This window comes from Danio rerio, chromosome 8 (genome assembly GCF_052040795.2).
Source record: "Danio rerio strain M-AB ecotype USA chromosome 8, GRCz13ab, whole genome shotgun sequence".
NCBI classification, from domain to species: Eukaryota; Metazoa; Chordata; class Actinopteri; order Cypriniformes; family Danionidae; genus Danio; species Danio rerio.
The window spans coordinates 14,322,229-14,350,131 of NC_141028.1; the positions used below are offsets into that span (position 1 = coordinate 14,322,229).

At 35.6% G+C, this 27,903-nt stretch overlaps 2 protein-coding genes across 6 annotated transcripts in view; one reads left to right on the top strand and one right to left on the bottom strand.

Moving 5' to 3' along the window:
• The window catches only part of phf19 (PHD finger protein 19), a 62,260-nt gene extending 35,348 nt beyond the window's left edge, over nucleotides 1-26,912 (bottom strand). For 2 of the 4 annotated variants that reach the window (XR_015497171.1, XM_087263496.1), the window contains exons 1-10: nucleotides 26,665-26,843; nucleotides 18,303-18,508; nucleotides 16,089-16,170; nucleotides 14,350-14,445; nucleotides 12,525-12,619; nucleotides 9,604-9,752; nucleotides 6,381-6,476; nucleotides 4,249-4,317; nucleotides 3,552-3,672; nucleotides 722-789 (exon numbers count right to left, since the gene is read on the bottom strand). Coding sequence is in view for 3 of the 4 variants with exons in the window: in XM_087263496.1 (XP_087119622.1) it covers nucleotides 722-789; nucleotides 3,552-3,672; nucleotides 4,249-4,317; nucleotides 6,381-6,476; nucleotides 9,604-9,752; nucleotides 12,525-12,619; nucleotides 14,350-14,445; nucleotides 16,089-16,170; nucleotides 18,303-18,482 (956 nt within the window). In the remaining variant the exon portion in view is untranslated. 4 annotated transcript variants of the gene reach the window in all.
• Nucleotides 1-27,903, top strand: part of LOC147842591 (uncharacterized) — a 496,599-nt gene that overhangs the window by 213,084 nt on the left and 255,612 nt on the right. The window lies entirely within an intron of this gene.

Sequence of the window (27,903 nt, forward strand, 5' to 3'; positions counted from 1 at the left end):
GCCTAAAGAGCAGTGCATGTCGGACAGTTTATCAAGGATGTACCGCTGGATCATGTCTCACTATAGTTGTTAACCGTTATATTTAATTAATTGTGTTTTTATTTAACGACTCTTCTGTCTTTTGAATCTATCAGGCAACGTGTCACAGCATCAGTACACTGCTTCAATCTTTCGCTTTCATGCTTGTACTTAGTAATTTTAGCGTAAACCTCAAATACTGTTGGTTGGTTGATGTTGGTTTGTCGACGCTATTTTAACGACACAGATCACTCTGCCTAGTCACACCAGAGTCCTGCAGAAAAAGAGATTGACAGTTGGTAATTTGAGTGTAACTTATCTTTATTTATTTATGATTTGGTTATGGGTAAAACAAAGACCATGTTGGTCAGGTAGTTGAAACGATAGGCTACAAATATTTAATTCGCTATGATTTAATTAATTATGCATAACAAATGAATTCACCAGCACCTATGACGATAATGCAATCGTCCATCACGTTGTTTCACATTAGACATCGTACGATGCCAAATTGGTCGACATCGCCCAACCCTAAACATTATCAATGCAAATGTGCCTTCTTTGTTTTACTTGCTTTAAGTTAACAGCGTTATATAAGCTGCTTTCGAAAATGTTGCATCACGTTTAAGATGCTAAACACATTCAAAAAATAAAGTATGGTATGCTTTAACTTCAACCAGATAATCAAGACATTTTTTCTTACTTGCTTTTATAGTTGTTGAGAGCATCGAGAATAAACTGGCCTCGCTCAGGCAGAGGGGTATTGGAGAGCTGTAGATACAGAAACAGGTAAGAACATCTTTGAAAGAAACAGATTGCGATGTGGTGTTTTATTATAAGACGTTTCCTTTGCTGTTGCCTTGAGCTGTCATGTTCCAATGAAGACAAATGAAGCCCTTTGCTGTAGTTGTTAAGTCTTCCATAAAGCGAAGTGTGAGCAATTTAGCAGTGCTGTTTTCTCAGATTACATACGGCAACAAACAAGCGATTAGAGTGACAAGCGATGACGCACAATAAAAAAATGACAATTTTCACTATTCATTTCCTTCAAAGAAGCCTATTTTTACTGCCTCGCAATTAGAACTACAAACCACTAGCACTGTTATTGAATGTATGTTGTTGTTTTTGTTGTATGTTTTTGTATTTAATGGCTTTTAAATGTGAAGTGTGTCAGTTTTGCACCACTAGAGGATGAAAATAGAATTAAATGCATAAAATAGTGTTGTTAGGGTGTTCCCTTATGGTAACTAGACTCACCGGCCACTTTATTAGGTACACCTTACTTGTACTGGGTTGGACCCCTTTTTGCCTTCAGAACTGCCTTACTCCTTTATGGCATAGATTCAACATGGTACTGGAAATATTCCTCAGAGATTTTTGTCCATATTGACATAATAGCATTACACCGTTGCTGCAGATTTGTCGGCTGCACATCCATGATATAATTCTCCCATTCAACCACATCCCTAAGGTGCTCTACTGGATTGAGATCTGGTGACTGTGGAGGCCATTTGGGTACAGCAAACTCATTGTCATGCTCAAGACAAAACCAGTCTGAGATGATTCATGCTTTATGACATGGTGTGTTATCCTGCTGGAAGTAGTCATCAGAAGATGGGTACACTGTGGTCATAAAGGGATAGACATGGTCAGCAAAAATACTCAGGTAGGCTGTGGCGTTGACTTGATGTTCAATTGGTACTAATGGGCCCAAAATGTGCCAAGAAAATATCCCCCACACCATTTAACCACCACCAGCAGCCTAAACCGTTAATACAAGGCAGGATGGATCCATGCTTTCATGTTGTTGATGCCAAATTCTGACCTTACCATTCCCGAATGTCATAGCAGAAATGAAGACTCATCAGACCAGGCAAGGTTTTTCCAATCTTCTATTGTTCAATTTTGGTGAGCCTGTGTGAATTGTAGCCTCAGTTTCCTGTTATTAGCTAAGAGGAGGGGCACCCAGCGTGGTCTTCTGCTGCTGTAACCCATCAGCCTCAAGGTTGGACATGTTGTGCGTTCACAGATACTCTTCTGCATACCTCGGTTGTAACGAGTGGTTATTTGTGTTACTGTTGCCTTTCTTTCAGCTCCAACCAGCCATTCTCTTCTGACCTCTGGCATCAAGACATCTGCACCTACAGAATTGCTGTCACTGGATATTTTCTCTTTGTCAGACCATTCTCAGTAAACCTTAGAGATGGTCACGTGTGAAAATCCCAGTAGATCAGCAGTTTCTGAAATACTCAGACCAGCCCTTCTGTGTGCTGCTATGCAGTTGCTAGGTTGGTCCAGGTGTTGCTAAACATGTTCAAGAGTGTTTTGGATTTAACCTTATGGCTGCTAAGATGTATTGTGTGATAACTAGAACATTACTAAGATAATCTTGCTATTGCTATGCAGTTGTTGTTACTAGTTTTAATAAGTGCTCTCTTATGGTTGCTAGGATGTACAGTTAAAGTAAGAATTATTAGCCCCCCTGTTTATTTTTTTTTCCCAATTTCTGTTTAATGGAGAGCAGATTTTTTGTCAACACATTTCTAAACATAATAGTTTTAATAACTCATTTCTAATAACTGATTTATTTTATCTTTACCATGATGACAGTACATAATATTTGACTAGATATTTTTCAAGACAATTCTATACAGCTTAAAGTGACGTTTAAAGGCCTAACTAGGTTAATTAGGTTAACTAGGCAGGTTAGGGTAATTAGGCAATTTATTGTATAATGATGGTTTGTTCTGTAGACTAGCGAAAAAATATATAGCTTAAAGGGGCTAATAATTTTGTCCTTAAATTGGTTTGTAAAAAAATTTAAAATTGCTTTAATTCTAGTCGAAATAAAACAAATAAGACTTTCTCCAGAAGAAAAAATGGTCCCACTTTATATTAAGTGGCCTTAATTAATATGTACTTACACAGGAATAAATTGTTACAATGTACTTATTGTGTAAATACATGTATTTACTGTGTACTTATGCTTAATTAAATACCTGTATGTAATTACATCTGTAATTAACTTCTGTAATTACATTTGCAAATACACTGCTGACCATTCCCTACACCTTAACCCACCCTTAAACCTACCCACACCACCAAACCTGTCCCTAACCCAACCCCTATCCCAACTCAAGAGCACCACAAGTGCTCTCAAATACTTTATGAACACAGTAAGTACATTGTATTTATTTTTTGATGTAAGTACATAGTAGTTAAGGACACTTACTATAAAATGGGACCAAAAAAATATTATCAGACATACTGTGAAAATTCCCTTGCTCTGTTAAACATCATTTGGGAAATATTAAAAAAAATAAATTCTAAGGGGGGCTAATAATTCTGATTTCAACGGTAGCCAAAGAGTTCTGGGTGTTGCTATGTAGTTGCTAGGTTGTTCTGAGTGTTGATATGTTGGTCTGGGTGTTTATGGGTTGCTAAAGTGGTTATCAAGGCAATACTAGGGTATTCTATGTGATACTACTATGTGAAGTCTGAGATCTTGGATGAAAAAGGTTTGAAAATATAACCTTGCCCATCTGGAAACGATCCCAGTTGTTGCTGATGAATGCTACGATCTCCTCCAGTTCAAAGTATTTCTTCTTACTTTGGACTCCCAGGTTGTAGAGGGCAAGATGGACCACATCCACCCTGCCAAAAAAAAAGTTAAAAGTGTAAAAATCTCATGAAAAATTCACTTTTAATTCAGATGTAGTCGACTATGTTTAGCCCTAAAGCGGAAAAGCTCTTAGATCATATGACACCCCCTAAATCTGCATGAAATTTCACATGCTAAAATGTTAAATAGAGTGTGCTTTTGTTCACAAGGCAAGGTCCATTTTAACACACTAGACTTTTTTTTTAAAAGGATAAAGCTTAAATCCCAACCGAGACTGGCTTCATACCTAAATATCCAACACATCCAGCTCACTGTATTTCAAGAGTAATCCCCTGCTATCATAAGAAATCCTCTCAGCACCAAATCTTCGCTTCAAATGGCTATTCCTCATTTGGGACAAAAAGCAAGAATCAATGTCCAGAAAACTCTACGCCGAAAAAAAAAAGACACCCTCTCTTTGCTTTCTGAAATAGCTGGGCGCTCCAGAGAAAAAGCTCCAGATGGAGGGCTCCAGTCCACATCAATCACATCCAACACTTTGACTACATAATTCTGACACGGATCTTGGCGCAATCACTCGCGAGGGGGAAAGAAGAGCTGCCATTTACCATCTGAGAGCCAGCCGCTTGATGTATTCCACTCCTTTATTGCACACCGCACAAATGAACAAGTAAAACCTGCGAGAAAAAGGGACAGAAAATGGAGTCATTTAAATTACACACCTTGGAGGGGTACAAATGGTGCTGCGACTGTGGAAAGATTGCGCTTGACAGTGTCATTACGATCTTTTAAAAATCCCCAGACGCATGTAATCTCGCCCATGTGCGACGCCGCATTAAGTTTGTGGCAATATTCACTAATCATCAGCGTTGAGATGTTGCAGCATTCATGGTTATAGCATTCATTGATCTTTTTGAAAAGAAATGGCTTATATTTTATTATATAATGAATAACGCCGACCCTAAAGCCTGATTGGATGGATTCAAAGGCAGTTCAAAGCCACCAACAACAAATTTTAAGCAATTTTAATTTGTTTTAAGGAATTTTAATTTAATTATAAGGAATTTATCTTAAGCACGCAAAATAGTTAGGCAGTCCAAGCTAATTATGGGATTTTTGATGTTTAGAGACCAATTGAAATGATTTAAATGCCTGTTTATTGATTAAGTTTTAGTACTAAAAGCTGGGTTTGTTTTATCCAGTTAGAAATTGATTGCCAACAGTAACTGATACAGCTTTAAAGACAGACTTGTTGTGAGCTCTGAGGTTTTTAATCGATTCTATATGCTTTGCTTTTGCTTATTTTTCACCCTGGACCTTCTTATGGACATTTTTGTCAGTTTCTTTGCTCATTTTTATTTATTTTATGTTTTAGGTAAGAAACATTATTACACTAAAGACATTCAGGACATAAATGCAAATGCAATATCTTATCTCAGTGTCATTTAAGAAAAAAAAGTCACGCATTCTTTGCTAAAAGAGTTCAATTTAGTTGGAAATTAGATACCGGATAAAGGAGATGTCTGATAATCTTGCTTATGAAAAAATTACATATGTGATCAGAGGTAAAGCAGAGAATTTTTTTTAAAATTAGGTCCCATAGCAGTGCTATATGGCTGTATATCATCACTGGTGGGACACTAAGGCACTCAGCCTGCAGCCTCGAACCAACACACACCTTCCAGTGCCGATATACAGCCATATCACACTTAAACTAGTTTGATATTGCTCATATAAATATTTATATATGTTGTTTTATTTTATATACACTCACACGCACAGATATTGGTGAATTTTTATGTATTTTGTTTATAACTTATTTTAAATTTTATTTCTGTTTAATAATTGTTGGAGTGAGAAGTACAGGGTGGGCCATTTATATGGACACACCTTAATAAAATGGGAATGGTTTGTGATGTTAACAATCTGTTTGATGTTAACAATTCAAGATGGCCGACTTCAAAATGGCCACCATTGTCACTACCCATCTTAAAAAAGTTTGCCCCCTCACAGATACTAATGTGCCACAAACAGGACGTTAATATTACCAACCCATTCCCATTTTATTAAGGTGTATCCATATAAACGGCCCACCCTGTCCATTCTAAAAATTAGTATATAAAAAGTTAATATTATCTACTGGTTTTGTAATAAAATTAAAAACAATAAAACATTTTTTTTTCCTAGTTTGGCATGTGGAGCAATTAAACACTTTTGACTTGTTTTATGCTTTTAAATTACATTTTTAAAGTCTATTTTATTTACACTTATGTGATTAGAATTATATCGGTTTTATTGTAAGGATTTCAAAGTTGTTTTGTAAATATAGATAGATTGATCATTTTGTATGTTAGTGAGAGGTGGTGTTTTGTTGTAACATACACAAAAATTCCTATGGAAAATATGAACGTGAAAATACTTTCAGAACCAGCACCTCTGAGAAAGTAGGCAGACACTAAGTGCACTACATTGCAGTGTTTCATCATATTAATAAATCTAATAAAACTTGAGTTTGTGCATCGCATTGATTTTAGAAACTCCACCTCCAGACCCAATACAATCCCTAAAACATTTCTTCAGTGATATTTAATAACACAAAGTCAATTGCTTTTGCTGAAAAATTAATTGATTTGAAGGAGAAAATGAGAAATCCATATTGTAGGATGGCAGAACAGTGTTGCACAGATGCCAGTTGTTTTGTTGTGGTAAATTCAGTGATAAATGCAGCTCTTTAACATACCTATCTCCAAACATCATGGAGTCCTGTAGGCACTGCGTACACGCTTCATGAAACCACTGCTCACAGCGAAAGCATTGCAGCATTTTTAGATACCACCTGATGGGCAAATCACAGAATAAGAAATGAACTGTGTGAGGTTTCTTATCAGACACAAACCACAAAGGCCTAAACAGACCAATTACATCTAGCATAAACAAAAATAAAGGTAGGCAAAGCTAGTGTGTGTATAACAGCAACACTGAAAAAAGTGTTGCATGCAGAACTGTTGCAAACAATTTATTTGTGTTGAATTTAAACAAACAAATTAAGTTTAATAATGTTAAGCTTAATTTGTTTGTTTAAATTCAACACAAATAAATTGTTTACAGCCACTTAACTTAAAAAAATTAAGTAAATCCAAGGAATCATCTTTGAATAATTTTTTTCAGTGTACATTCAGTTTGTAGTAGGTAACAATAACAACACTGCTATTTATGGTTATTTGAAGGTAAATATAAAATGCTAATTTGTATTTCACCTGATGACATTCATTCAGTATCACAGCACACACACCGTACAGAAAATGCTGAACAGTGTCAAAGACTTTGACACAATAATCAGTTGACTACTTTTAGGAAGTAGAGTAAGGACTTTGTTTTTCTGCAGTCCTGTGGCAGTCCCTGTTTTGCCGCATGTTGCATGAAGCAATTTTGTTTTAATCAAAATGATTGCGCTGAGTGAGCAGACAGAAGCCGAGCACACGAGGCAGAGATGTGTGAGCACATTTGTCACGCTTTTTCTGCATTTCACTGAAACATGCAAACAAACCACTTCACTATCATTAATAAAACATTCCAGTGCTATCAAATTATGCCACAGATGTTCTGTCCAATGCACTGAAACTATGATTTAGGTACTGTGCACGGAATCTGTCTTTATATTTACTAGAAACTTTTATTTTTGAAATTAAAGTGATTCATTTCAGTATTAATTTAAAAAAATTCAAGTTATGTCTTATACATTTTTTCAGTTTTAAACAGATATATATGCATGACTGCATGTCTATAAATGAAGACTGATGTTTTTTCAAAAGAGGTGGAAAAGCATTATGAGATATTAAGGTATATTTTGAAGTTATTTAATCTTCAATGTAACTTGTTTGTGTAATTGGATGTACAAATCTTTCTTCTGAAAAATAAAATGATGGCAAACTTTATTTTATTTATTCATTTTAATTATTTTAATTATCATTATTTTTATTTTATTATCATCATTCTTCATCTGTGAGGGGTTTACATGTTTTACCATATGGTCCCTCTATATATTAACTGTCGATTATACCTGTGAACTTGCATGTTAACTAGATGTGTATGTAGTATGTACAGTAACTACAGTGTATGTACATATTGGTACATAGTATTTACTTGTGTAACAATGGTGTAACTACACACATGTAACAACACACAATAGTATGTGTAAGTTCAAATATATAACAGGAAATTGGTAACAACAACACTAAATAAGTACACATCTGTAACAAGAATTACATAGGTGCATTGTGTAACAACAATATAGTTGCAGGTGTTTTCCCACTTCCGCACATGTTTGCATACCATGTACCTCTAAACATTGTATTAGAATAAGAATGGCAGAATTAACGCTGCATTAGAAGGTTTCACCTTGTGATGCTAGTGTAATTTTAGGGTAAATCCATACGAACTGTCCACTCAATATAAAGTGTAAAATGGTCACAAATTACTGTGTAATACATAAAACCTAAGCATTTGTGCAACAGTTTAACAACAGTAAAATTCTGCAAAAAAAGTATGTGTATATAGATATATACAAATGCCTTAATTTTTTAAAGGTAAAAAGTAGAATCACACCAGTAATACACATTAGAGGGGTAGTTTACCAAAGATTGTGTTATTAATGTCCTGTTACACATTTGAACTTGCACATACTATTCAGCGGGTTGTTACATTTGTGTAGTTACACCAGTATTAAACAAGTAAATACTATGTACCAGTATGTACATACACTGCAGTCGCATAATACTTACACATCTAGTTACCATATAAGCGACACAATATTTCAACTAAATTTCAACTAAAATTTGTTTTATATAATTTTGACAATAACACTTTACTTTAAGTCTAATTGGTTAACTTTAGTAAATGCATTACCTAACATTACCCAACAACATGCAGTTAACATTACAAATATATATTAATTTATAAATTTTTATATTTATATATATATATATATATATATATATATATATATATATATATATATATATATATATATATATATATATATATATATATAGTTTATATAGTTATAATAACGAAGACAATTGTTGCCTTTAATAATGTATTAGTAAAAAGTCCAGTCAAACAGGAGTCAATTTGCGCAGGATATTCGTTTGACTTATTTCATGCAGTCACTTTGATGCACTTAATTATCTACAACTTAACATAAATCAATAATAATCAAAATAATTTTGCCAGAGATTTGAAATAACAACAATAAAAGTAAAATAATAAAAACTAAAATAAATCACTATAATTTAACTAAATCAAAATAAAAACAGAAAATAAAATTCAAATAAAAATATATTATAATAATATTAATACACCACTGACGCTTAAGAGAACTTTTGCTGAACTTTTTGCTGAACATGAATAAATGAGAACATATTTATTTTATATATTATATGCAGTGATTTTTTTACAGTTTATATGAGTTGCATTTGAACAAACAAAATACAGTTTGTTTAACTGTATAATTGATTTTAAAAAAAAATTGTGATTCACATTTTAGCCAGAATCGTGCAGCCCTAGTGTGTTTATGTATTATAAAAATTTTTACTTCTCACACATTTCAACAGACTACTTACCTTTTAGTAATTATTTTCAATATCAAGTAAAACTAAGATGTATTACCCACACTCAAAAGCAAAAAAATGACTTTGCTGCTTCTTCAAACTATTTAAAATGAGCTGAAAACCCAATTTTTGAGATTTGCTTGGAAAATGTAATTGTTTTATATTTATTTCACTTAAATTTGTTAAGTTAACTTAATTGCTTTGTGTTGGGATAACATCATAAAATTGTGCGGATACTATCATTTTTCACAGTGTATGTTAGACTTTCAGACACCCATTCGATTCTTTCCATAACAGTTTGACCTCTAGAAATCAAGTAAGAAAGACAGCAAAAATAAAGAGATGAAGACTCACTGCCCAGGTCCTCCGCAATAACAATAGCACTGCTGATGGTTTGTGCGGTGCAAAGAGTCCCACTCGAGCTCCTCTGGATTATAGGTCAGCACCTGCTTCATGGCCTGCAGATCTTTGGCCAGCTGCCCTTTCTTCAAAGCTCCCCCTTTCTGACACATAAGAAAACACACACACACGTCAGCATTATCACATTCCTCAAACCCATTCATTTAAACGCAAGTGGAAAGAGAAAACCAGGGTTCCCACACCACAATTCCCAGGACTTTTCCAATTAAAAATGTGCAGTTTGCCTATGATTTAACTATAAAGTAAGAAATAAATGTACTTTGTAAACAACAACAATGTGCCTCACACAGGTGAGTGGGTTTAATAAACCACCTGTAAAAATTACACTCTTTCATCTCTCTGACACTTACATCAGTTTTAACACATTTGCGCAACCCAGGCTCATTCTGAAAACGTAGTCCAGTGGACGTTACTGGAAGCCCCAAATTATGTAGTCTGAGGTACGTATGGACGCATTTCATTTTTTAAGTGAACGCTGCGGGGATGTGTGATGCCGTTCCCTTTCGTGCTTGCCGGCCGCTTACCTCTGTGTGGAGGGCTTTCAGCCAGTTGGACAGGCCTCTTGTGAGTTTACGCAAGAACGACGCAGGCGCGAACGGTGCTCGCGAGAGACATTCGAGATGTGAAAAAGCGCACACAGCGGCCTCTCGCGGATTTACAAAAAACGCACAAATAGGTACCTCCAGGGAAGTATTTTGCGGTCTCCAAAAACATCCGCTGGACTATGTTCTTCAGAATGCGCCTGGGTTTCATTTGCACCAGCCTCTTTCTTACAATCACTCCAAATCTCTAATAAAAATGTATTTATTAAGTGTGCCTCACACAGGTGAATGGGCTTGACAAACCACCTGTAGAAACACTCATCTTTCTAGAAAGAACACTCTTGCTTACTCTAACACATAATTCACTGGGCATGAACAGTTCTGTTGAATAACTAGCACTTCTTGTGTGTATTGCCTCTTCTTGATAAATCGCTGAATGCCTCCTTAATTGTATGTAGCTTTGGAAAAAAGCTTCTGTTAAATTACAATATGTAAAAAAAAAAATTTTTGTTCGAAAATGCAGATCCTTTTCAGTGCGAAAACAACGTTATATATGTTGCTGAGACATATTTTGCACTGGCTTTTTTTGCAACTACTTTGGTTGAGGAATCAAATAAACAAGCCCTTGTTTTAAAAAAGATGTTTTTCTAATGAAGGAGCCAATCACATATATTGTGTTTTCTTTACAGACATTTACTGTATGCAGTTTTCCAATCTGTTATAAGGCAATATAGGCAAATTACATACAGTTGAAGTCAGAATTATTTGCCCCCTCTGAATTTTATTTCTTTTTTGAATATTTCCCAGATAATGTTTAACAGAGCAAGGAAATTGTCACAGTATGTCTGATAATATTTTTTTCTTCTGGAGAAAGTCTTATTTGTTTTTTTTTTGGCTAGAATAAAAGCAGTTTTTAATTTTTAAACACCCTTTTAAGGACAAAATTATTAGCCCCTTTAGGCATTTTTTTTTCGACAATCTACAGAAAAAACATAATTTTATGATAACTTGCCTAATTACCTTACCTGCCTAGTTAACTTAATTAGCCTAGTTAAGACTTTAAAAATTGAAAGTCTTGAAAAATATCTAGTCAAATATTATTTACTATCATAATGGCAAAGATAAAAGAAATCAGTTATTAGAAATGAGTTACTGTGTTGAAAAAATTGTCTCTCCGTTAAATGTTAGAAATTGGGGAAAAATTAAGCAGGAGATCTAATAATTCAGGGGGGCTAATAATTCTGACTTCAACTGTATATGACCTACAAGTTCATATTTGATTTTCACATATATAAAAAATGTCATAAATGCAACATTCAACCATTGGAATTACAAAAAAGTACATGTATGTTTAAGTATATCAGCTATAAAAAAATGTTCATATTTGCTTTTTTAATTATGAATATATACATATATAATCATACAATTTAAACAGACAGTTGAAACTTATAAGTCTGTAACCACTTGAGGGCAAATTTAAATTTGAGGGTAAACTAACTCTTCAGTTTGATTTCTCAATATTGATATGTATATCAAATAGAGGAGCTTTGAAATGTGCATTTTTATTTTATACTTGACAGAATCTAAACTAAATTCACTAAATCTAAACTAAATCTAAATCTTAACTAAATACACAGCTATGCAAGTGAGAGTGTTTGAGACCAAGCGCAACAAATGTGACCATCAACTTCGAGCGAACGTCAATGATCACCTACAGTTTCATTCTGGAAGTGATGAAGCCGAGCTAATCCAGTATAAGAGGCAAAAATCTACCTGTGACAATAAATTCAGCTGTGTATGACTTTACTCAATAAAGTTAAGACTAAATCATAAGGTAGCATGTGGGTCAGTGGTTAGCATTGTCGCCTCACAGCAAGAAGGTCGCTGGTTCGAGTATCGGCGTTTCTGTGTGGATTTTGCATGTTATCCCTGTGTTGGTTTCCTCCAGGTGCTCTGGTTTCCCCTAGAGTCCAAAGACATGCGCTATAGGTGAATCTAATAAGCTAAGTTGGCCATAGTGCATATGTGTGAATAAGTGTGTATGATTGTTTCAAAAGGATGGGATGCGGCTGGAAGGGCATACGCTGTGTAAAATATGCGTGATAAGTTGTCAGTTCATTCAACTGTGGCAAAACCTAATAAATAAAGAGACTAAGCCGAAGGAAAATAAATGAATGCAAAAACAAAAAGCATAACTGAGTTTAGAATATGCATGTAAACACACTTAATAATTCTTAAGGATTCCCAGGTTTTCCAGGAGATGTAGAAATCCTGCAAAAAATATATACACACACAAGAATTTGAAGTACTTACTCTCACAGCCAAGGCAAAAATGCACCTTCTGCAGAACCAAGGCGACGGGTCAGCTGAGCTCTCCACCGTGGGCAAGTGGCAGAGCTGATGAAAGCCTAAAGATGCAAGACAAGCATGAGGAAGGACAAATGTTAGCACACACACACACACACACACACACACACACACACACACACACACACATACACAAACCAAAAGAAAAAAAACCAACAGATCTACTCAAAGCCAATCAGATGTGTAAATATGATCAGCAGAGATGAAGTCGACACTAATCCTTGAGACTTCAGAGAGCCACTTCTGCGTCCCCAGCGAGTCATTACTGTAATGCAGTCTTACCAAACGCCATCAAAGACACCCAGAATAGTTCTCTATTTGCTTTGTAGACGCCACGGCGTTTATAATGCAAATCACAGCGCATTTTCCACTCCAGTCTTTTAAAATACATTATCACAAGCACATGCTAATCAGTTTTGTCCACAGGCAGAAGAGTTCCCCAGTCATTGCGTCATGCAAGAAGTCATGGCAACATTTATATAACTCCATTTCCACTTTTTTTTTTTTTGAAGAGTGCTGTTCTATTTTCTACTTATCAAAAAAGGCTCTGGTCCTATAACACTAACATTTTAATTTGTAATTTACAGTGGTCCCTCATCATTCGCACGAGTAACATTCTAAAAAAAACTAATATAGGTGAAATCCAAAGTATTGTGCTTTATTTTTTACAATTATTATAGATAATGTAAGACTTTAGAACCCCTCACTACACACTTTATACACTTTTCTCAGACAGGCATTAACATTTCACACATTTCTTTCTTGTTTAAACACTCTCAACGTTGTTACGTCCCGTGACTGTTTTATTTTTGTTTCTATATTGCAGTTTTCTCCTTTGTTGTCTGATTTCTTTTGTTTACAGATTGATGCCACCTGAGTCCAATCTGCACAGCTAATCTATGTTGGCTGCAGCCGACCAGAAGGCAAGGGAGAGGGGAGACGACATGACTCACTTGAGCTGCTCCAGTCCCAGATACCAGGGGCTTCTGACTTCCATTTGTTTCATGTTTATAATGTGAACTAAGTTGCTGGTATGAGTAAGGTGTGGGGTGTCTTTTATTTTTAAAACCTTTTTCTCCTGTTTTGGTGGGTAGGCAGGGAGAAAGGGAAGTAATATGTATTTTCTTTATTTTGGGAATGTTTATTTTGTTAGGTAAGTTAGTTTGTCTTAAATTAGTTATTGGTGGTTTTGTTTGTTATTTTGGACCCCCATATCCTGAGGTACTATTTTTGTTTTGTATTGTTTCTTTAAAAATTTAAGATATGTTATTTAGATATGCAAATGATTACCTAAATAAACATGTAAAGAAATGGAGAAAGTTTGCATTACAAATAGTTAAAATGCATTATTTAAAAATAAACTCTTATTATTATTTAATTACAACTATATTAATAGTTATTTTTTCCAACTAAATATATTACTTGCAACTAATATAGTAATACATTATATTACTACCAGATATTACAATAATTGCCTCAAAAATATTACTTTAAATAATAGCTACATGCCGTTGTATCCATCTTTAATTACAATACACCTCAACACACCAGCATGCATCTCAATACACCTATATAACGTTTCTTTAAGTATGAGTAATAATAAGACTGATTCTCTCCTCTGCAAGCTCCACTAATAAGGTTACATTTGAGTCAATAGTTCTTCAAATGATTCATTACTTTCTTCGAGCAGAAACAAGCTGTTCATTGAGATACATCCCAGTTTCCTGATGAGCCTGGATGCAGACAGCACTGATGTCTGCTTCACACTCACCTACTCCACACTTTCCGCAGATAAGAATTTCATTACCAGGATCCAGAGACATGTCAGAACACACTGAGCATTTGGGTTCTTCCCCTGGGATTCCAGCTGTGCGAAAGAGGGAGAGAATAAAGCTTCAGTTCCTCTGCCACAAAGCACCAATACCATACTGCCACAAAGACATCTCGCAGGACACACTGACATATCACACAACATATCTGCTTTCTGGATTGCTGATGGATTAATCCTATTCACCTTTTTTTTCTCTGTGTGAGATGACTGTGTTTTAAATTATGAGTTGAACTTGCGGTTTAGGGAACTTCAATTCAACTTCAAATCGACTTCGAAAATAATATTAAATGTCGTGCAACAAGCAGCGTTGGGTGCAATTAATTACAAAGCAACTACTTTTCACAATTAAATGTAATGTAGGGGATTACTTTTAGCTTCTAAGTAACTTAGTTACAGTTAATCGGTATATTATACTGCAGTGGTTCTCAAACTGTGGTACATGTACCAGTAGTGGTATGCAGGCTTCCTTCTAGTGGTACGCGGAGGAATTGCTGAATAGTAAAAGAAAATGAACACACTTTTAACCATTTGACGCAAGCGATAACACGCTACATACAGCAGTTTTCTTTTTACTTTTTAAGAACAGTGCCATTTTTGATTAACTTAATTTAAATGTTAAGATTTTTTTGTTTGTTTTTTGTTTTTATCTGTAAGCACATGACTGCTAATGTTAATGTACTATTTTTAATGTTTTAAGTGGATGATGACAATAATAAATATTTTAATTAAGAATCAATCAGATTTTTTGCCTACTACGCTACTGTATTTCAATACTGGAATACTAGTTATTAAGGTGGTGCGTAAATGGAGAGCCATTTTTTCTGAGGTGGTACTTGGTGAAAAAAGTTTTACTGTTATACTGCATATTAAGTATATAGTTCTGTATAAATCAATTCAGTGAATCTGAGAGTGTTTTCTTGCTGATATATATATATATACAGTTGAAGTCAGAATTATTAGCCTCCCTGAATTATTAGACTGCTTGTTTATTTTTCCCCCAGTTTCTGTTTAATGGATTTTTTCAACATGTTTCTAAACATAATAGTTTTAATAACTTATTTCTAATAACTGATTTATTTTATCTTTGCCATGATTACAATGACTTATATTTTTGTAGATATTTTTCAAGACTCTTCTATACAGCTTAAAGTGACGTTTAAAGGCTTAAATAGGTTATTTAGGTTAACTAGGCAGGTTAGGGTAATTAGGCAAGTTATTGTATAACAGTAGTTTGTCCTGTAGACTATCAAGGAAAAATAAAGCTTAAAGATGCTAATAATTTAGTCCCTAAAATGTTGTTTAAAAAATTAAAAACTGCTTTTATTCTAGTCAAAATAAGACAAATATGACTTTCTCCAGAGGAAAAAAAAATTATCACTCAAACTGTGAAAATTTCCATGCTCTGTTAAACATCATTTGGAAAATATTTTAAAAAGAATAAAAAAATTCAAAGGGGGCTAATAATTCTGACTTCAACTGCATTTATATTTTTCCTATGCCCTGTAATGCTTCATATGAATAATTAAAAAAACTAAATATGAGGTGTCAGAACTCTCCTCATAATTCATTCATCAAATATTCAAATGCAGAATATATATATGGAAAAAAATGTGGATAGTTAAGAAACAAATGCTAAAAAAAATAGCTTTGTATAACGCACATCCACGCAGACTTCTTACCATGTTGTATGTCTTTCCAAAGCACCCAGAACTTGGAGTTGTCTTCAAACGACACAAAGCAGCTCTGTTTTGAGGTGCTCACCTATGGGGAAATGGAATGAGGAACGTTCATATTGTGAAATTAGAGCATATAAAACCAAAACATAAATATGCTTTCGTTAAATGAATTATTTATGATTAGGAGTGCATGCTATCAGGTCATGAACATCTCTTTTAGGTTTCCTCCTGAGACCCAGCAATTCATTTTTGTCTGCTGTAGGAGACATTGATTTTTGGGAATTTCACATGGCACAGTTTTATCTTTCTGGCTTCGCTAAAAGTGGACATCCTGGGCTTTCAAAGCACAGTGTGATTTTCTTTTCAACAAAGACATTTCTTTCTTTCTTTTTTGTAACACATGTACTCTAAAAGGTACATCAGGAAATTGTGAATGCCTTTTCAAATGGGTAAAACATGAACGATATTGCAATTAAATATGACATTTTTTTGTACAAATAAACGCTGTTATTATAAAAAAATACTCATTGAAAGTTACCATTCAAAACTCATTAATAAAGTAAAAAAATCTAAATAAATTCTGAAATGTTGTTAATAACAGTATATTATTTACTAAATTAGATACAGTATTTATTATAACTACACATATTAAAAAAATGTCCAAGTAGGAATGGGCTATATTTATTGTCTGGGGTAATATTGTAAAAGTTTTAAGATGTCCGAGCTGTTATTACAGAATATGTCACTGAATTTGCAAAAAAAAAAAAAAAAAAAAATGAAACAGTCTAAAAGCATTTACTGTGTAAAAATGCAACTGAAGTTACTCAATTATGAATGCTTAGAACAAAAATTATACTGAGTGAGTTACATTTTAAAATATCACGTTTTTCTAAAACATGTTATAAGTAATTTTATTGGTTAACTCAAGTGTGAAGTTTACATCAATTAGTTTGAGAGGTGACTTGTGTGAACTTACAAAGCACAGGTATCCCAGAATGCATTGCAGCGTAACCAATGAAAGCTTATGGCTAATGGTTTTAAAAATGCTCCTCTGTTGTGTTACAAATTAAAGTTTTAAGAGCTTTTCAGGCGAGAATGTAGTTGTTTTAAACTCGAATCAGCAGTTTATTTATAATGATAGCGCGTCTTTGGTGCCTCAGCTTATGCGAACTCTGACCCCCAGCCTGTCAGCGGGAGCTTCGTCATCACCTTCCCCGCCAAAAAGAGCTTTACATCGGCCAGTCCATCTCGGATGTACCACTGGATTGCATCTGTCCAATGTAGTTAAAACATGTTATTGAATACATTTTGTGCATATCTAACGTCATTTTTTGTTCTCAGGTGTATTATTTTTTCAGTGTTATTTGTTACCTTTTTAAATTGTCTTTAATTATGTTACTGTATTGTACGAGGTTTGTCTTTGTTTATGTTGCCACATTGCTTAACGCTATCCTTTTTTCTGATTGTGTACGTCTTGTACTTAATACTTGTATAATGTCCATTGTAGTTTATGAAATCTGATAATAAAACACAAGATTCTGTGCATAATAACCCATTTCACTTCACATTTATTGTGATTTGTTTACCTTTTCCTAAATCAAACATAAAGATTTATATTAATATATTTATTATAAGGATGTGCTTTATATGATTAAATCATTTTATTTTTAATGTACAGTGAAACCAATGAATCCATGGTGAGTTAAGTGACATTATAAAGTACACTGCTGTACCATTTGAAGAAGTGGTGTCCTCGCGTTCTCGGTATTTCGTTCTTCCAAGTCTGAACTTCCAAGGACGCAAGTCCGAACTTTGCGTACTTGCTATTAAGAAACAGCCTATGTCTGTCTGAGGTATTGGGCGTGGCTAACATACTTAACCACGCCTCTCCAACTGTCAGTTTTGACAGCGCAATGACAACAAACGGAAAGGGTGAGGATAAGGTGTCTGTTAGGTTGTAATAACTCTAAACCCCACTACATCCAATCCAAAAAAACACGCCACGCCCACTGTTTTCTCATCTAATGTTCCATTTCTCGAAGAACTGCATCAGGTCAATTCAAATTATCAAAAAAATCATCAAATCAAATTGTTTTGTCAAAACTGTAGACCTGTAACTCCAAACACAGGATTTTGTCATGTCCCAGGAGGATATACAGTACAATGTGTTTTCTGTGCATTCAGCTCAAGTGTATATAAAGAGCATCAGTGACTCACTCTTTGGATTTTCCCCAGGTAATAAAGGCCATCGGACCAACAGCAGAGCACATACTGGCCCACAGTCAAGCTGGTCTCCTGGTCACAGATGCTTTTCTCTATATTAGGATGAAGGTGCTTGGGTTCTAGTGATTCCGACCCGGCTGTCAGATATCCGTCCCGACAGGCCGACTCCAACATGCTGACGTTACACACACCTTTAGTTCCTGCGGGGACAGAAAGAACAAAAGGAGGTTTATCGCCTGATGCTTATCAGAGTTGTGAAAAGTGTAATTATTTGCATAATACATCATATGAACACACACACAACACACACACACAACACACACAACACACACACAACGTACTCTCACACACAGACACACACACATTTGTTTTTGTGAAAAGTGGTGGCATTACATAGGTTTCCATTCATTTTATACTGTCCAAACCATATATTGTATTGCCCTCACCCCACCCCACCCCTAAACCCAACCATCACAGGAGACTGTTTTCAGCTTACTCTCTGATTAAACTCATTCTGTAGGATTTATAAGCATTTTGAGAAATGAGGACGTCACCAATGTCCTCATATTTCACCTCTTGTAATACCCGTGTCATACCCATGTCATTATACAGATTTGTGTCCTGATGTCACAAAAACACGTACACACACACACACACACACACAAATTCATGGGTCTAAACAGGATACACAGTGTGGCCTTACATAACATCTTCTTAAGTCTTCAACAATGTCTCATTTTATTATGTTTCTTTATTTAACCAGATAAAACCCCATTAAGATCAAGATCTCATTTATAGGGGTGACCTGGCTAGGGATGCAACGATTAACCGGTTTCTCTATTAACCGCAATTTAATTTATCACAGTTAATTAATCATAAAGGCTTCTCAACACTGCGTCCTGCACGGAACAAAACTGCAGCAACTAAAACATGCCAACTGTGCACTAGCTTGTACACCAAGACTAATAACCACGCACACTGGACTAACTATAGCTATGTTGCCATCCACCTATTTTTATGTGCATTTTGGATATGCGCATAAAAAACGCTTGATGGAAATGCCATGATGCGCATAAATTTTGAAAATGTGCATAAAATTCATGCGCATAACTGAGTAGGATAACCTTTTTATTCGATAAGAACAAATGCGCATAAACTACGATATAAACACTTTTACTGCACAAACTCCAGCATGCGCATTAAAAAAGGTCGTATGATTTTGTGATAAGAGATCATGTGATGATGAAAATGTGTGTAAATGGACAAACCAGCAGTCTGAGCACACTGTAGAACATCTGAACTGTTTTGGTTTTTCTAAAACACCTTACCGTTTCAGTTATTATATTATTAATGACCTCCAGAATCAAGAGCTTCTGTGCTCCACGTCTGACACCTTCAAACGCCACCACGCACTCACTCAGTGTCAGAATTGCCTTCAGAAGTAGTTTATTAGATGAAGAAAACATTGACGCAGCTTCTCCTACTGCTGTAAATTCCATTTTTACTGTTAATATTTGGCGGCAGTTAATCAGGAAACGATGATTTTGTCCTCTTTGACTGGTTGGATGGAAACGCTGCTTTATTTGCACGACTTTTATGCAATAATCTAGTTTTCCACATAAAGTTCATTAGCATTTTTGGATGCAAACAGCTTATGACAGGGGCTATTACCTAAGGCAAGCTCGTGCAAGTTCGTTATTTTCAATGGAGGGCAGCGCATGCGATGCAACACGCTCACGCTTTTCAGTTATCATCTAGTTGAGATGACAGGGAGCTTTTGTGACTGAATTGCAAACAGCTAAAGTTTGAGGAAAAAAAAGCAATGGAAAGTACACATGTTTGCAAACCCATTTAAAGTTACAAATAATGTCGCTGATGAGAGAGATCATGTGGCCATTGCCAGCCGAGTTTTTTCGGAGAGAGTGCTGAAAGATTCAAGCCTGTTTCACACCGCAAGCGTGAGCAGAGCGTGTTTTTTTTTTTTTTTTTGTCGTCCATGTTAACAGATTAGAGCTTTCATACTGCACGCAGAAGCAGTGCGTAATTGAAGTAGCAGTGGCACGATAGTTTCGCCGCTGGGTCCATTTTTGCCTGTGCATTGATATTGACAATGACCAAAAACACATTGAATGAGCAATTTTACCCAATAAATGCATCGATAATATCCACTGATTTTTATATATTCAATCAAATTAACTTAAACGATTAAAACGACAACAAATATTTAGTTGGGTCCAAACTACAAAACGAAATTTAAAACAATTTTAAACTAGCTTTAAACTAGTAGGGTTTTGAAATCAATGGATGCAAATAGTTGTGATAACCGTGAAACCGTGATTATTTCTTAGACTATAATCGTACAACCAAAATTTATAATCGATGCATCCCTAGACCTGGTCGAGAGGTCCGCAGCACATGACTTATATAAAAAAAATTCAAATAATATTAATAATAAATAGAAAATTATTAATAGAAAATCAGTTCAGTTGTTTAGCTATACCACAATACAATATGTTTAAAACACATACATTGAGAAATGGACTGCTGTTGTTTGTTAAAAAGATTTGATTAAGATGAGCTCAGATAGTTTAGTTCAGACTGAAGAGTATTCCAGGATGAGGGTGCGGCATAACTAAAGTCAAATGATGAGATTCACTTGAACGTAGTGCATACTGGCTTTCTGACTTATGAAGAAGGAAACTTAGGTATAAAGGCACCAGACCCAGAAGAGCCTTGTAGACCAGAGTCATCCACCTGTCTACAGTACCTTCTTACATTCAGAGAAGGCCACTCAGCTTTGGCATACAGTTCACAATAGTGAGGTAGTCTATGACAACTTGTGGCAAACGTCAGAGCGCTGTGATAAACAGAGTTTAAAAGCTGAAGACATTTAGTCGAAGCATTCATATTTAAAACATCACCATAGTCAATCAATAGTAAAAATGTTGCAGACACTATCTGTTTACAAGCGTTAAGAGAAAAGCAGAATGTATGTCGATAGTAAAACCCAAGCTTAACTCAATTTTCAAACCAAATTTGCTACCTCATATTTTAACTTATAATACAATTACATTAAATGCATTTTTGTAATACATTGAAGTAGGCTTGGGCGGGTATTACGGTATTATGGTATACCGCGGGATCTAAAAATAGCAACGGTGTCAGTTTCAATACCGTTATACCGCCATAAAATATTAAATATCCTTTATTTAATGCCTACAAAAACATATGTGATTGTCATCACGGGACAGTGTGGAGGAGAGAGGGAGAGGGAGGGGAAGAGGTAGAGGGAAAGGGAGGGGGAGAGAGGGAGAGGGGGAGGGGGAGAGGGAGAGGTGACGTGACGTGACGAGTCGCGCTTCAAAGTGTCCTGCAGTTTGGCAGTATTTACGGTTTCGACTGAACAGAAGGGAGACGTGGTTAAAATGAACGAGAGGTCTGCATTAGAGCTGAAGATCTTTGCCCGAACCCGGCGAGACCCGAAAAAATCCAAATCCCTGCATTAAAATCCATCCCTGCAAAGGTGAAACAAATGATGACAAAGTAGTAAAAAAAGCGAATTTTGACGGCGGTCAAGTCAGTCACTAGTTCAGAAAGAGCGGTTATTCCAGCCGCAGGTATTTCGTGGTCACTCATACACTGCGTATTACGGTAGAGCCCTAAACCGCAAGCTGAAAGGTAAAAAGACGAGGCCATTCGCTACAATGAAACTACAGTCATGGAAAATTAAATGGATGTTCCTGACTGGTAGAAGATGAACAAACAATCCAACCCAAAACTTGCAAAATCAGCCAGATCAGAACTCTGCATCTCGACCTGTAGCAGCAGGAAAGGGTGTTCAGCTGCTGGACCCCGTGAGCGCAGGACTGCGCTAAAGCCAGTGGATTTAAATGTTCCTCCACAAACACACGTAGCCTAATCTTGGTGAGTAAAGGGTTTTTCAATTATAAATAAATATTAATTAAACCATATAATCATAATGTAGACAGAGTATAGAGGCTAATGGTGGCATTATTCTTTTAATATTCAGCTTCACCGCCGCCTTAATGCCAGATTGAGAAGAGAACAGGCGAAACAAACCTTGCAGAGCCTTTATCTTAATTTCGTTATTGCCAAAATACCCGTCATCATTTAGAGTTTATTTTAATTTGATTTGTTAAGCAAGATTTCTTTTCTTTTGTGTGTTGGCCAATTTAAAGGCTAAGTGTATGTACCCAGGCCTATATAGAGTGCTGAGATGTTACGATGTTACAGAGGACTTGTTTTATTTTTTTGTTCCAATTTCCAAGTGGCATATAGTCTACGTTTGTTACGAATAAATGATGTTAAAACATATAAATGACTCATTCTTGACAAATGCATTAGAGCTGTGTGCATGAGCACATTTGAATAATGTCGGGCTGTAAACCGGTTCGGGCTTTATAAAGCTGTCAATCAAAATGTACCTGTCGGACTCGGGACCTATCGGGTATAATTTTTATGGCCCGATTACAGCTCTCTGCATTCCCGCTGCTGTTCCGCGGGACCCGGCCAGATTTCTTACGGTGTGGGAGTAAATTTCTGAATAAATCGCGGGAGAGATGTGTGTGTGTGTGTTTGTGTAAGAGAGAGAGAGATGCTCTCTCTCTCTCTCTCTCTCTCTCTCTTTCTGACCGCCAGCCTAAGGTCGCATAGAAGTTATTCAGTTTCTGAATGGTTTAGGCTCAAGCCAACAGTTTGGTGACGCTGTCTGAGCTTTACGTCATTATTTTTTTTTATTACGCCGGTAATACCAGATACCGGGGTAAAATATGGAGGCGGTTTGACAGTATCAAAATTTGGATACCGCCCAAGCCTACATTGAAGTCAGATTCACGTGTTAATTTTATTCTTTAGCTATCTTATGTTTAGCTGTCGACTACAAACACCTGCAAATGGGATTTAAGTGATGACTGTAAAGGAGCAATATGACTGACTGGACTTCTTTAGGGACCCAAGCCTTAATAGCATTGAACAAAACAGCTTTTACAAACAATCATCTATTAGAAACAGCAAAATAGCTGCAAACTACAGCTACTGCAAAAGTGGATTTCATTCATTAATTTTCTTTTCAGCTTAGTCCCTTTATTAATCAGTGGTCACCACAGCGGAATGAACCGCCAACTTATCTAGTCTTCACTTCACTTCCTAATCTGCAATTGCTTCTCTGAATATCACACTAACTGTACCCAAAAAAAAAAAAAATACTAATATTACTAATACTTTCCTTCTTAGACTTTACAGACCTGAAACTTGCCTATAGCGCTTATTCATTGTTGCTCTTAGTTGTGTAAATTGCTTCCTTGTCCTCATTTGTAAGTCGCTTTGCATAAAAGCGTCTGCTAAATGACTAAATGTAAATGTAGTATATGTTTTAGGCAGCAGATGTCCTTCCAGCTGCAACCCAGTGCTGGGCAACACCCATACACACTCTTTCTCACACACACATACGCCACGGACAAATTTAGCTTATTCAATTCACCTATAGCATATGTCTTGGAGAAAACCTATGCCAACAAGAAGAGAACATGCACTCCACACAGAAATGCCTACCGACCCAGCCGGGGCTCAAACCAGCGACCTTCTTGCTGTAAGGCGATCGTGCTACACACTGCGCCACCGTTGACACCCCAGAAGTGAATTTATTATTTATATATTTTTACATACAATTTGATTGTGATGTACCTTCAAGTACTGTTAAAGAAGGAGCTTGCTTTTAATAATATATGTATTTTTAACCCTTGAGTGTTGTTCAAATGTACAACCCTGAAAAAGTTTTATAACAGCAAAAAAACACCAACAATCAAGAATATATATAATAATATAATGTAGGCATGGGCCAGTTTCTGACGGTTTGATAACCTTGGATAAAAATATCACGGTTTCATGGCATCATGGTTAGGGGCATGGGCCGGTATAAGATTCTGACAATATGATAAACTTGGATAAAAATATCACAGGTTCACGATGTCACGGTATTGTGATTATTATTCCAAAATAAGTTATTTTTAAATGTCTGGGTAAAAAACAACAACTTTCCCCCCATTGAACACAATATATTTTATTTTAAGAAACATTTGAAAAATGTTGGACCAGTATCTTTTGATGTAGAGGTTCCTTTTTCTGCTGGAGATTCTATTGCCCTAAAAAACTAACTAAAATAGAAACAAAAAACAAGTAAAAAAAAAAAAAAAAAACTTTACATATACCTTAGGAAAAGAATTACAAAAAACTTTGGCGGTTTAAAAACCTTGTCTTTTCCAAACTGCTGTAAACCTTGAAACCAGTAATCGTCCCATGATTAATCATAGTATTGTGATAAATCCTCTAAAAAAAGTTATAAAAAATATTTGTTTTTATTTAACAAAATATATATTTCATTTTAGGAAACATTCATAATATTTTGAAACAGTAAAGATGACTTCATTAGTTTCAACAGCACAGATTTCTTTAAAACACATTTAAAAAAAAATCTAAGTTAGCAACAGTATAACAGAAATTTTTTTGCGGTTTTAAATCATTGACTTTTCTAAACGGCGGTAAACCTTGAAATCGGTTATTATCCCATGCCTGAAATGGTGTCACGGCTTTGCCATCAAAAAAAAAAATAATAATGGAATTCAATGGGGTAAAAACAGCCACTAACATAATAAAAGAGCCATAAATTTGTCCATAATGTATTAAGAGTTTGAAATTTTTCATTACATTTTCCCAAAATATGTGTCAAATAAGGGGCTTCACGGTGGCGCAGTGATCGCCTCACAACAAGAAGGTCGCTGGTTCGAGCCTAGGCTGGGTAAGTTGGTATTGGAGTTTGCATGTTCTCCCCATGTGTGCGTGGGTTTTTGTCCAGGTGCTCTGGTTTCCCCATAAGTCAAAAGACATGCGGTATAGGAGAATTGGGTAAATTGTCTGTGGTGTATGTGTGTGAATGAGTGTGAATGAAGGTTTCCCAGTGATGAGTTGCAGCTGGAAGGGCATCCGCAGCCTAAAACATATGCCGGATAAGTTGGCGGTTCATTGCACTGTGGCGACCCCTGATTAATAAAGGAACTAAGCCGAAAATAAAATGAATGAATGAATGAATGAATGAATGAATGAATGAATGAATGAATGAACGAATGGTTCAAATAAGATTTGTCACCAAAAAGCAATATGTGCTGACTGTTGTGGCCAATTAAGACTCAAAATCAACCCATTGTGGATGAAAACATCCCCAAGAGAACACAAGGGTAACAAACATCAGTTTGAAACAACTAGAACTATAATAATACTAATAATTAGATTTTGTAGACATTAACACATTCAGTGATTCATTGATTTAAAAATAAAAAAGGGCCACCTACTGGTGCCTAAAGGTAATACACAGAAATTAAAATGTAAAACATTCAAATCAGTGCGAGGTTTGCAAACAATAAATACAATAAGTGATAAACAGATTCTCTACTAACAAATACATCACTATCAAAACAAATTTAGAAATAATTTTAATAAATGCATTATTGTGTAAGAATGAATTTCCTAAATTAACGTTATTATTTAGTTGATTTGCTTCTTTTATAAATGTAAAAAAGGAGAGTTTTCCTAACCTATTTAACTAACTGTTTTCTCCCCCATAACTAGTGTTTGAAATCCCTCAAAGTGACCCAGGTCAGCATGCACTATATCTGCATGATGGTTTATGACAACCTTGCAGGACTGCAAATATGTTCGTTCAACCACAACAGCTCAATGGGGAATATTGCCTGACTCATTCTCGACCCTGATGACTCAAAAAGGAGCAAAAACGCAGAGTCGTTTTACTCATAATCAGGATATAACGTTAAACCAGACCCTTTTTACAAATACTCACATGAATCGAAACCAGACGGTGGTGCTATGAACTACACGGATAAAACATGCATGCAAACTTCATCCAAGAGACAGAAAGTAACAGAAAACTATAGCAATGCCTTCAAATGCATGCACTGATGTTTAAAAAGTTACTTTCTACATCCATGCCCACGTCTCCTAACGCAATATTATAAATCACACAAGCGAACTATGAATATTTGTAACACACACACACACACACACACACACACACACACACACACACTCCCTTCCCATTTGAAGACATGCAACATCATCATCGGTGCACGCTGGAAAACTTGTGCACTAGCAAAAAAACTTCTCTCAGGGACTCGGACAAGCTGTCATGCTCGCTGTAACAAACACAACATGCATAAAACACACTATTACGCTTTCCTATGCGTGGGTAAACTCGTCAGATAAGTGCAGCTGTGGCTGTTAGGTTTTGAATCGGGTCACATTCAAACACATCTCGAGCTGGGATTACCGCTTTGATTTCTCTCCAGTCCCGCGGGTAAAACGCGCCAAAAGTGCAGATATCCCCTCCTGTGGCAGCACGATGTCCCATTCGCGATGTTTGAGAGACTTTCGGGTGTTTTTAAAGCATAAGCGACGCAGAAATGCAGGCAGTGCGCGTCGCCATTTTTTCACCTTTTCCCGCGAATCATTTACGTTTTGCTTATGTAATTAACATAACCCGATCATCATCATCATCATCGTCCGTGTACAGGAAGTACAGCAGCAGCGGACTCGAGGAGGGGCTACAGAGGCTCTGCTCCAATGGCAAAATCAAGACATTAAATCCTCTATTTGTGGACTTGAAGTGCAGGTCAGAGATGAAACTTGTGCTGAGTTTGAAAGTGGACGGATGTGATGATGCACTTATATAACTAAACTTTCATATATAGCTAGTACATGATAGATAGATAGATAGATAGATAGATAGATAGATAGATAGATAGATAGATAGATAGATAGATAGATAGATAGATAGATAGATAGATAGATAGATAGATAGATAGATAGATAGATAAGTAGATAGATAGATAGATAGATAGATAGATAGATAGATAGATAGATAGATAGATAGATAGATAGATAGATAAGTAGATAGATAGATAGATAGATAGATAGATAGATAGATAGATAGATAGATAGATAGATAGATAGATAGATAGATAGATAGATAGATAAGTAGATAGATAGATAGATAGATAGATAGATAGATAGATAGATAGATAGATAGATAGATAGATAGATATATAAGTAGATAGATAGATAGATAGATAGATAGATAGATAGATAGATAGATAGATAGATAGATAGATAGATAGATAGATAGATAGATAGATAGATAAGTAGATATATAGATAGATAGATAGACAGACAGACAGACAGACAGACAGACAGACAGACAGACAGACCTTTAGATAAAGCAGACAGACAGACAGACAGATGAATGGACAGACAAACAGACAGACAGACAGATGAATGGACAGACTAACAGACAGACAGACAGATAAATGGACAGACAGACAGACAGACAGACAGACAGACAGACAGACAGACAGACAGATAGATAGATAGATAGATAGATAGATAGATAGATAGATAGATAGATAGATAGATAGATAGATAGATAGATAGATAGATAGATAGATAGATAGACGGACAGACAGACAGATGAATGGACAGACAAACAGACAGACAGACAGATGAATGGACA